Genomic DNA, 17,689 nt, shown 5'->3' with positions numbered 1-17,689 from the left:
AATGGACTATACAGTTTACGTTTATTTATCTTCATAGGGCCGAGCTACCAGCCCATGTGGTTACAATGTTGAACAATATGCCGAGCAAGCTTCACCCGATGTCGCAGTTCTCGGCTGCCGTCACAGCACTGAACAGCGAGTCCAAATTCGTACAGGCCTACTCCGAGGGAGTACATAAGTCCAAATACTGGGAGGTAAGACTTAAAGAACTTTGCTCACCTCAAATTTTGCTTGAGCATATTTTAATTAAGAAGGGAAAGTCCTAATCATCTAGGTTCGTGAGCTCAAGTGCTTAATATAAACATTAATAAGAGTAGGGCCGAACAATGATCCCTGGGGTATATCAGAGCAATATTTTGCTTAAGACTTAAGACCGATGTATCTCATCCTCAAAGTTCGAAGGTGACTCCATTACAAGTAATCTTTCCATTTTGTGCAGAATTTATATTTTTGTAGCGCCACATGTGCGTTACATTCAACGGAAGTTTAGGTGGTTATTATTATCGAACGCGTCGTAACATTCTACCAAGGTTCTCAATGGGAAAACATTGTGATCCTATTAAACTTTCTCTTACTCTCCAACAGTACGTATACGAGGACACAATGAACCTGATCGCTAAGTTGCCTGTGATTGCTGCTACCATCTACCGCAACACATACCGCGACGGCAAGGGCATCGGCGCTATCGACGACAACAAGGATTGGTCAGCCAACTACTGCAGTATGCTGGGCTACGACGACCCCCAGTTCACAGAGCTCATGCGGCTATACCTCACCATCCACAGGTAAGATACTAAAGATGGAAGCTGGAACTACGTTTAAAAAAATATTTGTTATTGCATTGTCTTAACCCGCTTGTTATGCGACATACAATCAATACACATTAAACTTTTAACATCTCGCCGTTTGCGTCAGACGTTTTTTTTTGGTCGACGTTTTGACGTCATCCGCCTAGAGCGCTGGGGAATAGATAAATTCTTGTATATTATATAAACCTCAGAAGCTGCCCTTTTAGTTGTGATTATTTTTAACAAAAAATTAAAACCGACTTCCAAGGTAAAAACAATAATAACATCCTTATAATATGAACTAAAAAGTATTAAATAATTTTTCCTATCTATTAGTGCCTTTTTCCGAATTCGGCTAAACCTCAACTATTTCTGTACTCAATCTTCATCATTTTGAAGTCGGTACCAGATAGTTGAATCTTTAGTTCTCTGACAGAATATTTGAAACTTTTGGAACTGGCAGATTGTGTTTGTTTTTGTTTTGGCGGGGGACTGCGCCCCCCGAGTCCGCCCTTTGGTATCCGTGGCTGAGTAGTTAAGTAAGACCCACTCATCACAGCCTTGAGATGCCTTAAAAATACTTCGTAAACATCAGAAAACAGATGATCTTATCTGAAGATTACGAAAATTTCAAATTCGAATTTCTTCTAAACGGAGAGTTTACTGGCGGTGGAAACGATAAGTAGGAGTTTTTCTCACCCAAAACAATCCTCCTTAACCCATGTCACCAACATTTAATTGACGTAGGTTCCTAAACCTTAGCCAAATTTTTTTAAGTATTTTCGCCATACTAACAAGGGTCACATTTCGGCCTGTCATTCGACAGGGGTTGATTTTTGAGAAAAGTTTATCTGAGCTTTTTTGCTTCCCTTGGCGCCCCCTATCGATTGGTATAATAAAATGGGGTGGTCATAGGGGGTTGTATTTTTGTCGTCAAAATTTTTCTAAGTATTTTCGCCATACTAACGAGGTTCGTATATAGGGATTGCAATCAGGCGTCATTTTCAATCCGCACCGGATTTGACCGGGTTCCTATCAATCCGGCCGGTTCCGGTCGGATCCGGCCGGATTGACGAAATTGAACTAAAAACCGAAAATTGTCCTATTTTTGCTTTTTAATTCCCTTTAACTTGTAGCTGATTTCTACAGTATTTTCAAAGCGAGATAGTACCACTCTTTAAGATTAAGATTATACATGTCCGTATGGTTGCTCAAGCACATACGGCATTATCGCAACATAGTCGGCCTAGTCTAGAAGAATGAGCAATTGAGCAGGTCAATACGTCTGGGACTAACCATGTGCGGGTTTCATCACGATGTTTCCTTCACCGTACGAGCATCCATATTATTATGTACTTGAAATCTGAAAATGTCTCATTGGTCCACGCCTTTACCCAGGATAGAATAGAATAGAAGAGAATTCTATTCTATTTACCCAGGATCGAACCTGCACCCTCCCTACCACCATACTTAGCTGTAGTTAATGGCAAGTTAATATTAAAACGATATAGATCAATTTGTTATTTATCATTTAAAAGTAAGTAATGGGTCACCACCTATCAACCGGCCCGGGGGAATGGCCGCCAGAACATGTGGGACTCCCTAGGTGCTGCGGTAAAGAGGAGCACCCGGGGTTACCCACCGGTGCCTCCTGCCCAGTAGAAGAGCGCCTGGTGCGGAGGAAGGCTCCTGGGCCACCAGATCCACCTTCGAGGGCGATATCTGCGGCAGCCCAGTTATCCGCGTCTGCTTGAGCAGACTCCTCCTCAGCAAGCTATTAAGCTACTGAGCCTTCAGGGAGCTGGCGCTTATGTATGGCATGCCTGCCTGCGCCCTCAACCTAAACGTCACCTAGCAAACGACTTCTAATAGAGCTGCTTATGGCCGAAATGCTCTTTCAGCTTCTATTGAAAGACTAGTGTACTAATCGGCCTTATTGTCAGCAAAATATAATCATAAAAAATCGAAAAATAGCTCATCCAGGGGTTATGCAATATGCATATAAAGTAAGTTATTTATGCAACAACCATATCAGTTTGCCACAAATTATAAGTTATTATATTATTATTTTTAGCAATATTCCGCGAAATAAGCCTCAACCTGTAAGTAAATGAGTGAGTGTACACATAGGCATGCGTTAGAATAGAATAGAATAGAATAGAATACGTTTATTTTTTCCAACACACAACATATACAGAATAGAAAATAAAAAGTAAAAAGGACTTAAGCTATGTACAATTATAATTATAGGTATATGTTATGTGATGTCAAAAATTGCTCGTTACAGCACCACGAGCACCAGTGGTGGTGTTTGCGCGTTCTTGCATGCAAGTGTACGCATAGGTAGTGTGGGTAAGGACTAAGGAGGTAGGTGCTGTACGCATGCCTATGTGTACGAGTACACTCACTCATTTACTTACAGGTTTAGGTTTATTTCGCGGAATATTGCTAAAAATAATAATATACAAAATTTTAAGCTATGGATTTCCTCAAAGTAACGCTTGATTCAATTAACTTCTGCCGCTAATTGCTAACACCGGATCCGGTCTCCGGATCCGGTACATTGGGACCGGATCCGGTACCAGTAAAATGACGCCGGATCCGGTGGATTACCGGATCTGGTTTTCCGGATTGCAATCCCTATTCGTATATAGGCCTGTATCTGGCCGGGGGTTGATTTTTGAGAAAAGTTTATTTGAGCTTTCTTACTCCCCTTGGCGCCCCCTATCGATTGGTGTATTCAACAGGGGTGGTTATAAGAGGTTGAATTTTTTCGTCCAAATTTTTTTAAGTATTTTCTCCGTGCTAACGAGGGTCACATTTCGGCCTGTCTTTCGACAGGGGTTGATTTTTGAGAAAAGTTTATCTGAGCTTTTTTGCTCCCCTTGGCGCCCCCTATCGATTGGTACCTATATTCAAAAAGGGTGGTTATAAGAGGTTAAAATTTTGACGAAAAATGTTTCTAAGTATTTTTTCCATAGTGCCCCGTTTCCTTCAGTCCAACCCAAATGTGTGCCTTACGCTCTGGAGTAAAGGTTGAATTTGTTACTTATGTTCAATTTTGTGGTACTTGAAATATTATGTATTTTGAAACAACATTATGAAACAACATTAAGTATATTTTTTATATTAAAATCGCTTTGAAATATACCAAATAAATAAGGACATAACGTGATGACTGATGATATTTTATGGTGTTGTGTGTATATTGTATCCATATACATCCATGTGAGTTGTGACATTGGTGACCCTGACATGGTAGTGATGATGATGATGATGATGATGAATGTAATTTGCATAGTAGCATATGCTTTCAGTTCTTAAAACAGCGCCTAAACCCGCGAACTTGTATTTATAAGGAATCCGGAGTTCTCTTAGTATCTTCGGAACCATAGTATACGTCGGTGCAAAATCTTGCGTTTTGGTAGCATATGCTTAGGATGCTTCTTATAAAACCAAAATCACCATATGTTTCCATATAAATTTCGAGGAGTTCCCTCGATTACTCATGGATCCCATCATCAAGTCACCACTTTTGTGAACATGGTACCAAATTGGAGTGAAACCTAATACAACAAAACAAAAATTTCGAAAATCGGTTCACAAACGGCGGGGTAATCGTTGAACATACACAAATAAAAAAAAAATAAAAAAACCACAGCCGAACATATAACCTCCTCTTTTTTGGAAGTCGGTTAATAAAATAACAATAATTTATGTTGGCACAACCACTTACCTGTTTCAAAGAATGCACAAAAAGTTATAACACCCTAATGCCCGTTTTCACCAACAGCACCTAAAATTTAGGTGTCCTTTAAGCCAATATAAGGGGCACCTAACGCAAGTTTTTATTTCACCAACGTTTAAGTGACACCTAAACCATGAATGAAACACTTATATAACACTTCATTAGGCGCGCGTTCTACAATAGTAGAACGCTTGTGCATTTTGTGGAATATTATCGGTTACTCAAGGTCTGTCACATACACAGTCTTATTATTCTTCTATTACAAGACATGACTAATTTAAACAAATTAGTCATATTTTCTTTGTTTTAGTTTTAAAATAAAGTTTTTCTTATTAGTACCAAAAAACATTGTTCAATTTATAAAAAATTCCTTTGAAAACCTTATATTGAAAATGTTCTACAAATGTAGAGCGCGCGACTACTAACGTCCCAAATAGAGGCGCGCCTAATGGAGTGTTAAACACTAAGTTGACGTATATTTTAAATAAGACAACCTATTTTGCGATTCATCCGTTGCACCGAACAATGATAAAATAAAAATAGATATTGATGCGTTATATAATAATATGTAGATATAAAATAATACTATGTATAAAACTTATAATACTTTCGCTAAAATGTAACCTCTATTGATTAAAACTCGTTTATATTTTAGTATCATCTAGATTCTAGTACAAGTAATGTCTGCTTGTATAACAAGGTTATAGTTATTACCGTCGTGATAACAGTACGTCCATGAATTCACACTTAGGTTAATTGCACAATGCAAAGTAAATAGTTTAATGTCTCTTCTATTCAGAAGTATTCATTTAGATTTTAATGTACCAGATTATTATATAGTAGAGCAAAAATGAATCGTCATGTTACTTGTTTAATCTTACGTATAAAATGTTTTAAAACCACCGATCTTTGAGAATATCATTTCTACTAGCTAATTAAGTGTTCAGAGTCATTTTTGATAGGTATAGCGAATTCTTAGCGGTATAAGTTGTTGTAAAACTTATATTGTAAGTTTTATATAAGTTTGACGTGTCTATCTGTCTGTCTGTCTCTCTGTGGCATCGTAGCATCCAAACGGGTGACAATTTTGATCTGGTTTGTTTGTTTTAAAGCCGCGATCAGCAATCACTGTTCGAGGTGTTCTCACCCATAATTCATCATCATCATTGCCTGTAGCCGGAAAAAAATAGTTTTTCTGTTTCTGAAATGTAGTTAAATTAGTATTCTTTCTCTTCCAATTTGAACCTAATATGCCACGCTTTAACTATGAAGTAATTAGATAATTATTTACTATTTAGCCACAAGGCTAAGTTTATTAACGTGTTAAATTGTTTTTATCACGACACAGTTCTAGTTGATGTGGCATTGTTAAATAATATCGTCGTTAATATAATCGTTAATACCCTATAAGTCTATACTAAGACAGCTAAAGGTCCTCTAAAAAGTGTCGTTCAGAATTTACAGATTTGAGATTACCAATCAATAATATATTTTAAAACAATTACTTAATATATTTTAAGTGTTAAGTGTTACTTGCTGGGAAATGATGAATATTCAATACGTTTGGTTACATGTAAAATATTATCTTATATAAGTAGATAAAATTCTCGTGTCACAATGTTAGGCCGCGTACTCCCCCGAAACGGCTTTACTGATTTTAACCAAATTTTATATGCATATTCAGTGGGTCTGAGAATCGGCTACTGGGTACTTTTTATATGATAAGTGCATTTGTTGAATAAATAATAGTAAATTATTACAACTCGAGACTGACGGCGACCATTGTTTGTGCGACGGGATAGCGATGAACGTTGCCATGGTGTCATACTTATTTAGTCACTTCAATAAAATAATACGGGCGAAGTACTTTATATGGCAAAGAAACGTTTGCCGGGACAGCTTGTAATAGATAATAATATGTGACATATTGTGTGGTGTTTTTCCCGTTTCCATTTTGTGTTAAATGGTTTTAAATGACAACTCAGATAAACTGACGTCTCAAACGTATTGTGATGATGATGATTAGTTGATTATGGTTTGTAAGATTCCTACGCTACGTAGTTTTAAATGAGTGACTCGTCAAGGAAGTGATAAAGATGACATTTTATGTAATACACTTCTAGATTGTACTACTTGTACTAATATGTCGTCTGCTGTCTGAGATTCTACTGAAAATACTTTAGTTTAACCTTTAAATGTCCCCCACGGCACCTGTGTCAAATATCAGTAACAGATAAATTTGTAAAATTGTGATTCCTTTCTTCTTTCAAGACTAAACAGAAAACAATTATTTTCTAGAGAATAGACTATATAATAGGTATAATTGCTTGTTATAATGTGATGTAATTGTAATAACATATCTACTTGTATGCAATGCGAAATCTAACCGTTTTAATGGCCACTGTACTAAAATAGAAAATGATGTTTTGCTGTGCGAGTAGGAAGCCAAAGCTTAACATGTTAGAACCTGTTGCCAAAATTCTCTCTCACGGGAGTCGTTGACTCAAGATCTCATGATGCTTGACTTGTTATATAATAAAGGACGTACTTAGTCACTTACACACTTCTTACAACAATGACAAGTCGATGAAAAGTTTTCACTTTTCGCGTCAGGTGATCTGAAACTTATGAAAAAATTAAGTCAAAGATGTTGGCGCATTCACTATCATTCTTGCTGTGCGTGATCTCAAGATCCTTGAAGGTTATCCTACTTTCTTTGCATGCGACGCTCTATGCGAATGCGACCTTCAATTTTATCTCTGTTATCAATCACAACGACACCATTATCTTGTGACGCAAACGTTTGTCTTTTGAACATTGTAACTGTGACATTATCGCAATGCGCATTAGATCACATTCCACATAATATTATTTTACATTATACAATAAACAAATTCCTAAATAATTTGCACACTTGCGAATGTTATGCCGGATGTTATTATTCGACGTATCGAAGGATGCTGTACTCTTTTATAATTTATTAATCTCGGTTTGAAGGGTTAACAATATTGTTTTCTGATGACAGTGGGTTTCGGCCTCACCAGTCACCAGGCATGCTCTTGGTCGGAGTTGCCTGTTGCACTCATATTCCTACAGTTATCACTACCAACTGATGAATTGAATAAGTTATAACCAGGGACCGATTAATCCGCTGTACGGCTGTAGCGGTATCGATACAAACGTTTTATTTTAAATATCCATATGCAGGGTTTTCAACTTTGCGCTTGTCTTAAGCGGTATTAAACCGTTTAATATAGCTGAGGTGATAACCGAAAGAGACAACAAATTAGTGGGAGGCGCCGCGGCTGGGATCAAAGCCATGAAAAGCGGTGTTTTTTCTCTTCAGTAACTTGAATAGTGACTAGTGTACCTTTGCTGACTGCTGTGCAACATTGATTACAATGACAAGTCAAGATTTTTGTATACCTTTTTTTTATACCTACCGGTTCCAAACGCAAATATATACCCGAAACTGAAACAGAACTGAAGACAATAATAAAGAAAATATAATAAGTAGGTACATAATGTAAAATACTCACTTTCAATTTTGAACAGCAATAGTTACACTGGATAATATTGTTTTGTCTGTGCACTGCATCTTTTTTACCCTTTGGCATGTTTATTTACTGCAAGTTAATAATTTAAACTAAATTACAATTCCGCCTCATTAGAAATTTAAAAAATAAGATGGGAATTAACTTTTTGCACTTTAACAAATCAATATCAAGGGAAGACTAAGAATGTAAAAAAACAATAATAAAGAATTGTCGGAGAGCTTGCATTAAATAATATTATCTTGTATCTTATGTCTTATCTAAGAGCAGCACGAGTCGGCGCATGAGTACCGAAAACTATTCCACCTCAATTTTTTTATGCGATCCTCTTCAAATTGCCCTTCTGATGATATAAATGCATGTTGCCATGTCGCAACCCGGTGCCATATTGTTTAAACAAACATTGTTTAAACAATTGCAAGGAATTGTTATTTTTCAACCGGACATTTTTTATATATTTTTTATTAAAATACCAATAAAAAGGTCCTATGACTTTTCAAGATAAAGATGTGAATTTTTAAAGGTTCGAAAAATCTCAAATTTGGGTACTTTCGACCCATGAAAAATATATTAAAAAAAATAATAATGTCTATATATTAAAAAAAATACAGGGTGCAATAGGCTACTTGACCTCATTTTTTTCTTCATGCTAATCGCTTCATAATCATTCATTATTACAAAACAACTAATATTTTAATATTTTACACAGTAGAAACCCATAAAAATGTTAATTGAAAAATATGCCTTATAAAATATAAATGGCGCCGAAAACACTGTCCGCCATAGTGTGACGTCATACTTTTTGTATTTTAAGCTCTCTTTATTGAAAAATTTTTATATGCTAAATGTACGCGTCTAAAAGTGCCCAAAAATTATAAAAGAATTAAAAAAGAAATTAGAAATCATTTGTAATGTTGAAAACTTTTGGAGAAAAGTTTTGGAGAAAAGTTTTGGCCATTTCATTACCCGTCTACAATAAATGGAGATAATTTATAAAACTGATGTTTTATTTGAATTATTCAAGAAAATATATTTTACAAATCTTTCTAGGCTTATTTTTATTATTTATATACAAATAAACTTACATATAACGAGCGCGATAAATAAAAGATATTAAATTACGAATAGAATGACGTCACATCCAATTCGGAAGTACCGCAAAAGCGTTTTCGTCGACGTCGTCGTTTTCAAATCGACTTTATTTATCAATCATAAGCTTTTATTTGATGATAAGGGTGAAAAACGGTTTCCTAGGCCAAGTTCTACTAGAAATATGTATTTGTTCAATGAAATTGAATATAGGTCAAGTAGCCTATTAAACCTTCCTGCCAAATTTTAATATATTGATCCTTGTTAAAAATAAAAATACACGTATTTTTTCTTTTATAGTTACTCAGTACTAAAATGTTGAGAAATACCTTCCGCAAGTTATCCTAAAAAACACTACAATTAATGGACACGATGTCGCGCGGGGGCACGTTACGCGCGGCCTCATCCCGCGCCACCCCTTCTCATTCCCCCGCGCCGCGAGTGACCGTTCTGCAAGGATTTTAAATGGGATAAAATATGTCAACTCTCCTAATGATACCTAAGCCCTGGAAAAAATTTGGCAGGAAGGTTTAATTGCACCCTGTATTTTTGTAAATTCTCTATACAATATCTATACTAATATTATAAAGCGGCAGAGTTTGTTAGTTTGTTTGTTTGTTTGTTTGAACGCGCTAATCTCAGGAACTACTGGTCCGATTTGAAAAATTCTTTCAGTGTTAGATAGCCCATTTATCGAGGAAGGCTATAGGCTATATTTTATCACGCTAATACTAATAGGAGCTAAGAAATAGAAGAAAGTGTGAAAAAAACGGGAGGAAATTATTTGAAAGGCCTTATTTGAACGCGCTAATCTCAGGAACTACTGGTCCGATTTGAAAAATTCTTCCAGTGTTAGATAGCCTATTTATCGACGAAGGTTATAAGCTATATTTTATTGCGCCAAGATTAATAGGAGAGAAGAAATAGAGAAAAGTGTGTAAAAAACGGGAGACATTATTTGAAATGGCTGATTTGAACGCGCTAATCTTAGGAACTACTGGTTCGGTTTAAAAAATTATTTCAGTGTTAGATAGCCCATTTATTGAGGAAGGCTATAAGCTATATTTTATCACGCTAAACCGAGAAAAATGAGAGCGAAGAAATAGATAAAAATGCGGAAAAAATTGGGGAAATTATTTGAAAGGGCTTATTTGAACGCGCTAATCTTAGGAACTACTGGTTCGGTTTAAAAAATTCTTTCAGTGTTAGATAGCCCATTTATTGAGGAAGGCTATAAGCTATATTTTATCACGCTAAACCGAGAAAAATGAGAGCGAAGAAATAGATAAAAATGCGGAAAAAATTGGGGAAATTATTTGAAAGGGCTTATTTGAACGCGCTAATCTCAGGAACTACTGGTCCGATTTGAAAAATTCTTTCAGTGTTAGATATCCCATTTATCGAGAAAGGCTATAGGCTATATTTTATAATGCTCAGACTAAAAGCAGCGAAGAAATAGAGGAAAATGTGGAAAAACACGGGGCAAATTATTTGAAAGGGCTTATCTCATAAACTACTGGAGAAATTTTTCTGCTATTTGGCACAGGTAAGAAGTAGACCACGTGAAGCATCATAGGCTATTTTTTGTGGACTAATGTGTCTGGAAATACCTAATTTACGGGGGCGAAGCTGCGCGGAACGTTATATTATTTCGCGTGGTCACGACATCACGCATAAACGGCTGGCTGGACCCATTTTGCTGAAATTTGGTATAAAGATACTTTGAGTCCGAAAAAGAACATAGGATACATTTTGTCCCGGAAAAATAACTGTTTACTGCACAATATACTTTTATGATTTGCGCGTAAACTATTCAATCTATTTTGATGGAATTTGGTATGGAGATAGTTTGAGTCTCGAGAAAGGACAAGGAATACTAATTTTGTCCAGGAAAATGTACGGTTCCCGCACAATAAACTTTTATGATTCTCGCTTAAACTATTAATTAATCTATTTTGATTAAATTTGGCATGGAGATTGGAGATACTAATTTGAATCTGGGACAAGGAATGTTTTTTGTCCCGGAAAAATGTGCGGTTCCCACACAATATACTTTTCTGATTTGCGCGTAAGTGACTCAATCGATGTACGGGAACAACTATAAAGTCCACGCGGACGAAGTCGCGGGCAACAGCTAGTTAATAATATTGATAATAGAGATTTAAAAAAAAATCATTTTTTATATCTTTTTTTTATCTTAGCAAAAGTAGATAAAAATTGTGTTTTTTGTATAGGACCCTTAAACAATTACTTTATTTTAATTTTATTATTAATTATTAAAGTACAAATATAATTAAGGACTTTGTGAAATTTTCAAGTGCCTCGCTGTTACTATTATTGATAACGAGCAAAAAAGGCCAAAAAAATCACGTTTCTTGTATGGGAGCCCCCCTTAAATATTAACTTTATTTTATTTTTAGTATTTTTTGTTATAATTTCCCATTTTTCTTTATTAATTAATTAATTTTCCCATACATGAAACGTGATCGTTCATATATTGGACATAATTTTACCAATAGGGATGATGACAAGGTCAAAGATTAGCGAATTTTGTTAATAAAATAAAGAAATCACGGTAAAAAATAAGTTTTACCAAAATTTCAGCTTGATAGCATTTGTATTTTTTTTGTTATGCGCCTTATAAGTTGGATATTCAAGTCGAATTTTTTTTCAATTAAATTTCTTAATATTTGTATACAATTCGATAACTTATGCAATTAAAAGCAACTTTTGCTCGTATGAAACCACTTTCATAAACGCAATATTTAATATACCTGTCGAACAAAGTTGTCTCCCGATGCGTACAAACTACGAAAGACTGACGTCAGTCTTTCGTAGCACTTTGTATGGAGCGTTTCGGCACAGATTACTAAATTGGTTTCGGGCAGGTCTTTTTTATGAGATATTTGAATTGTCATATCTTGGTGAATTTTTAAGCTATCAGAGTCATTCTTTCAACGATGTTTCTATTTTTTAAGTGTCCTTCAATTACCGATAAGAAAAAAAAATAGTCATCATGCCTATTCTTTCACACATTTTCAATTCCTGTTTAGAATCCTCTTCCTTCCCTGATGCCTGGAAATCAGCTTATATTGTTCCCTTACCCAAATCCTCCTGTCCCAAATCTCCTTCTGATTACCGTCCTATTTCAATCCTTCCCTATTTGTCCAAAGTGCTGGAGAAGATAATCCATTGTCATCTTACAAATTATGTCAACCGCAATAATATGCTCACACCGCTACAATCTGGCTTTCGTACTGGTCATAGCACGACAACCGCCTTAGTAAAAGTTGCAGATGACATACGACTAGGAATGGACCAGAAGAAGCTTACAGTTCTCACATAACTAGATTTTAGTAATGCTTTTAACTGTATCGATCACGACATTATTTTAAGCAGACTCGCGACCTTAACCTTTCGCCATTTGTAATTGATTTGCTACGTAGCTACCTTGCAGGAAGACGACAGAGAGTCAAGCTATCAGATAGGTTTTCTGACTGGAGTAACATCTCGTGCGGCGTTCCACAGGGTGGAGTATTGTCGCCACTTTTATTTTCACTATTTATAAATTCTATTATAGCGTCAATTCCTTTTTTCACCACCTGTATGCAGACCAGGACCTACACCTGTATACGTCCAGTCAGAAGTAGGTGGTCTTCACGCTGCCATCGGAATGTTAAATAATGATTTGCTGACGATCTGCCAATGGAGTAAAAATCACGGACTTTCTATTAATCCCATCAAAACTCAATTAATTTTAATTGGCAGCCCAGGACTGGTCTCCAGGATTGACTTCAATTCCCTACCCCCCGTCCTTATCAATGGTGTTACAATGCCTTTCAGCAAGGTCGTTAAAAATCTAGGGGTGTGCTTCGATGAAAATTTAACTTGGAACCCTCAACTTCAAGAAATTAGTAGGAAAGTATTCGCAACTTGGCATTCTTTAAAACGTCTCCGGTATGTTCTTCCCACACAAACAAAAGTACCTCCGCTCTATAATATTCTATTTGACTCCCATTATCCTAGTTACCTAAAAAACTGTGTTGTATTTCACAATTATGATAGAAAAGAGCTCCGTTCCTGTTCAAACCTTGTCCTTAACATCCCTATCCATCATACAAAATATTTTAATTCCTCCTTTACCGTTACGTCCATTTTACTTTGGAATTCTTTACCCGCTCATATTAGGCAGGCGAAAACTTTAAATAATTTTAAGTCATTGCTGTTTAATCACTAAGTATATTAACTTATCTGTCAACGATAATAATTAATTGTCCTTTGTAACGTATAATATATTTTATAGAATATGTATTGTATTTATTAGTATATATTATATTATTTATTTATTTTATTAAGTATATAATATTAATAATGTATTAAAATCAAATGTATTGTTTATGTATTTTGTTCAATTTAGTGCTTTTGTTAGATTTTTAATTTAAATAAAATATATACTTTTGCACATCACCGTTTTCCTGGATGTATCACTGTTATGAATGTTAAAATGTTGCCTGGAAGAAATTGCTTCAAAGTAATAAGGCCGCCTTTGTGTACATGTCTGATTTACCAATAATTGTTGTCTATATTTAAGTATTTTTGTAATTTTTGTGCACAATTTTTTTTTTTATGAAATAAGGGGGCAATCGGGTCACCTGATGGAAAGCAACTTCCGTCGCCCATGGACACTCGCAGCATCAGAAGAGCTGCAAGTGCGTTGCCGGCCTTTTAAGAGGGAATAGGGTAATAGGGGAGGGTAGGGAAGGGAAGGGAATAGTTGAGGGTAGGGAAGGGAATAGGGTAGGGGTTAGGGGATTGGGCCTCCGGTAAACTCACTCACTCGGCAAAACACAGCGCAAGCGCTGTTTCACGCCGGTTTTCTGTGAGAACGTGGTATTTATCCGGTCGAGCCGGCCCATTCGTGCCGAAGCATGGCTCTCCCACGTATAAAAATGTAGTGTAACAATAAAGTGTATTTGTTTGTTTGTGATTTTTTTGGCCTTTTTTGCTCGTAATTAATAATAGTAACAGTTAGGCACACAAATTTTCACAAAATCCTTGATTATTTTTGTACTTTAATAATTAGTAATAAAATTAAAATAAAGTGATTGCTTAAGATCCCATACAAAAAACAAAATTTTTTGTCTACTTTTGCTAAGATAAAATAAGATATAAACAATGAAATTTTTTGAAATCTCTATTAACAATATTATTAACTATTGTATCTTATAGAATTTAAAAAAATATATTACTTTGACATTATTATTTTTTTAATACTTATATTTTTCATCGGTCGAAGTACCCAAATTTGAGGTTTTACGAACCTTTAAAAATTCATATCTTCAAAAATATTAACTTTATCGTAAAAAGTCATAGCACCTTTTTTATTGGTATTTCAATAAAGAATATAAAAAAAATTGTCTAAACAATATGGCACCGGGTTGCGCCCTGGCAACATGCATTTATATCACCAGGAGGGCAATTTGAAGAGGATCGCATAAAAAAATTGAGGTGGAATAGTTTCCGGTACTCATGCGCCGACTCGTGCTAGTCTATTACGCAGTTATGATATTTTTTGCGTAAAATAGCGCGTAATTCTCGTAATACTAATCTTATTTAAAAATGAATCTATAAAATATGTGTTGCTAAGCGATAATCTCGAGAACAGCTCAACCGATTTGTATTATTTTGTTGTGTTTTTTAATATTGAAGGAAGGTTATTACGGAGATAAAATTTTCAAATAAAATATATAATTAGAAAATTTAAGAAAACTTATCTTTAATTAATGACGTAACGCTTTTTACAATTTTAACTTCGTAGATAAGACAGGACGACGTCTGTCGGGACTGTTAATATATAAATGATACATATTAGTAGCAGGAAGTAAAAATGAAGGCATGCAATCACGTTATAACTTATAAGTCACGTACGCAATACCCAGTGCGTCTATACATGTGCTATCTTGGCACTAGACGTGGCTATTTATGTCTCGAGTTCTGTTCCGGCTATATGCCCTATTCTAATATTAACAACTGAAAGGTCAATGGGATATTGAATCTCTCGTTAGCGATTGAGAACATGGTATATTTTGGTTCCTTTTAGAAACTTGTTCTCCGCGTATCGCGTCCCTCTTCATCTGGCTCTAATAATTCTCTGGCCCTAAAATCTCTCCAGGGGAAATATTATATTGCCGTCTAAGTTGACAGAAAATTAGTAAACTATACAAAAATCTACTAGGCACAGAATTTTATATACATGTGGCTGTGTAATTATTTTGCTCAAACTACGTAATATAAATAAACCTGTTTTGTAGCATAATGAAAATATTTTAATAACTCATGAACGCGGCTCGTGTTTGAATCATATTTTCCATATAAAGGAAAAAGCGAGGATATAATGTTATGTTATACTTACCTACTTATCTGAATGAAAATATGCCTCCTGCCTAAGTACATATAATCTTATATCTTTAAACGAGCAATTCTTGTATATATATATATATATATATATATATATATATATATATATATATATATATATATATATATATATATATATATATATATATATATATATATATATATATATATATATATATATATATATATATATATATATATATATATATATATATATGTATGTATATATATATATATGTATATATATATATATATATATATATATATATAATTGGAATCTCGGAATCGGCTCCAACGATTTTCATGAAATTTAGTATAAAGGAGGTTTCGGGGGCGATAAATCGATCTAGCTAGGAATAATTTTTAGAAAATGTCATTTTCATCGGATACCGAGCAAAGCTCGGTCAAACAGCTAGTATGAATCTTATTTAAAATATCTGTGACAGCCCATGCAGGCCCATGCGTGCATATTATACTTATCTATACTTATATTAATATTATAAAAAGGAAGAGTTTGTTTGTTTGTTTGTTTGAACGCGCTAATCTCAGGAACTACTGGTCCGATTTGAAAAATTCTTTCAGATAAAATTCTTTAGATAGCCCATTTATCGAGGAAGGCTATAGGCTATATTTATCACGCTAAGACTAATAGGAGTGAAGAGATAGAGAAAAATGTGAAAAAAAACGGGGGAAATTATTTGAAAGGGCTTATCTCATGAACTGCTGGAGCAATTTTTATGTTATTTGGCACAGATAAAAAGTAGACCACGTGAAGGATCATAGGCTATTTTTTGTGTACTAATTTGTCTGTGAAATATCTAATTTACGCGGGCGAAGTCGCGCGGAACGTCTAGTTAAAACATACTGCGACTGATGCAGAGAATCACACTGTCACACTAATATTATAAAGGCGAAAGTTTGTGAGTTTGTATGTTACTTCTTGACGTCTAAACGGCTGGAGCGATTTTTATAAAATTAGGTATGGAGTTAGTTGATACCCTAGATATTAATTCTAGGAAGGCCTAGATTCACAAAGGCTACTTTTTTCTGTGGGAAAATATCACAATTTTCCCCAATAAACCTGCGGGTAACACTGCGGGGCACAGCTAGTTAACTAATAAAGATTTTAAGCCCCATAAAGCATGGAAACAAGTGAAACACGTTGTGAATTTGTTATCATGGAAATCATAAAAGTCGCCAGGTCGTACAATGGAAAGCAATTACAGCTATAAGGGTATCAACATGTAAATCACCATTACGTTACCTCACGGTCAGGTTGACTTTATTGTCGGCTGCGCTCGCGCACGCGAACACTTGCAAATTACATAACGCATAAGGTCGCGGCTACATAATTATCTCAAATGAAGGTCCATAAAGCGCTGCACACAGCAGGTATAATGTAAAATGTATAATGTATATTATAGCATGATACATCTTATTACATCGTTTCTATGATATTAGTGTGGCAGATACGAATTACGAAATAGGTATGCCTATGGCGTTTATCAGAACTGTTATTTCTGTATCCTCATTTTTAACCCCCGATCTTAAAATAGGCATAAAGTTAAACATAGGCCTAATTAGTAATCAAAAAATCAAAATCAAAATTGTTTTATTTCTGAATAAATTTAAAATAAATGTTTTCAGAATGTCCTACATGATGCCTACCACCGGTTCGGGAACTAACCCGGCGAGGAGAACCGGCGTAAGAAACTCGCACGGGGCCCACTTTTTTACCAAAAAAAGTGAGAAAAAAAATTAATCTTTTAAAATAAAGTTTACAGTTTTGTAACTAAATATTATATTATACAATATCCACATACATAATTGTAAGTCCTATAATAATGAAGAAGTAGCCTTGCAAGAAGCCATCCTACTCCCAAGGTGTGCCATCGTTTATGAAATCATTAACCTTATTATAATAGGCTTTGGCACACAAACGATGTTTAACTACTTTTTTAAATTTATTAATGGAAAGATTTTGAACGTTTTCTGGGATTTTGTTGTAAAGGCGTATACATTGACCTTTAAAAGATTTACTGACTTTACTAAGTCTGATCACCGGCATATCTAGCTTGTGCTTATTTCTAGTA

At 35.0% G+C, this 17,689-nt stretch overlaps 1 protein-coding gene across 1 annotated transcript in view; it reads left to right on the top strand.

Annotated features, from left to right (window-relative positions):
• LOC121738489 (probable citrate synthase 2, mitochondrial) overlaps window positions 1-17,689 on the top strand; it is a 48,872-nt gene that overhangs the window by 22,190 nt on the left and 8,993 nt on the right. The window contains exons 4-5 of the mRNA XM_042130560.1: window positions 38-194; window positions 586-785. Of these exons, the coding sequence (XP_041986494.1) occupies window positions 38-194; window positions 586-785 (357 nt within the window). The remainder of the gene's footprint in view (window positions 1-37; window positions 195-585; window positions 786-17,689) is intronic.

Source organism: Aricia agestis, chromosome Z (assembly GCF_905147365.1).
Source record: "Aricia agestis chromosome Z, ilAriAges1.1, whole genome shotgun sequence".
NCBI classification, from domain to species: domain Eukaryota; kingdom Metazoa; phylum Arthropoda; class Insecta; order Lepidoptera; family Lycaenidae; genus Aricia; species Aricia agestis.
The sequence above is the reverse complement of the archived record's forward strand: the minus strand, read 5'-3'. Positions and strand labels throughout refer to the sequence as shown.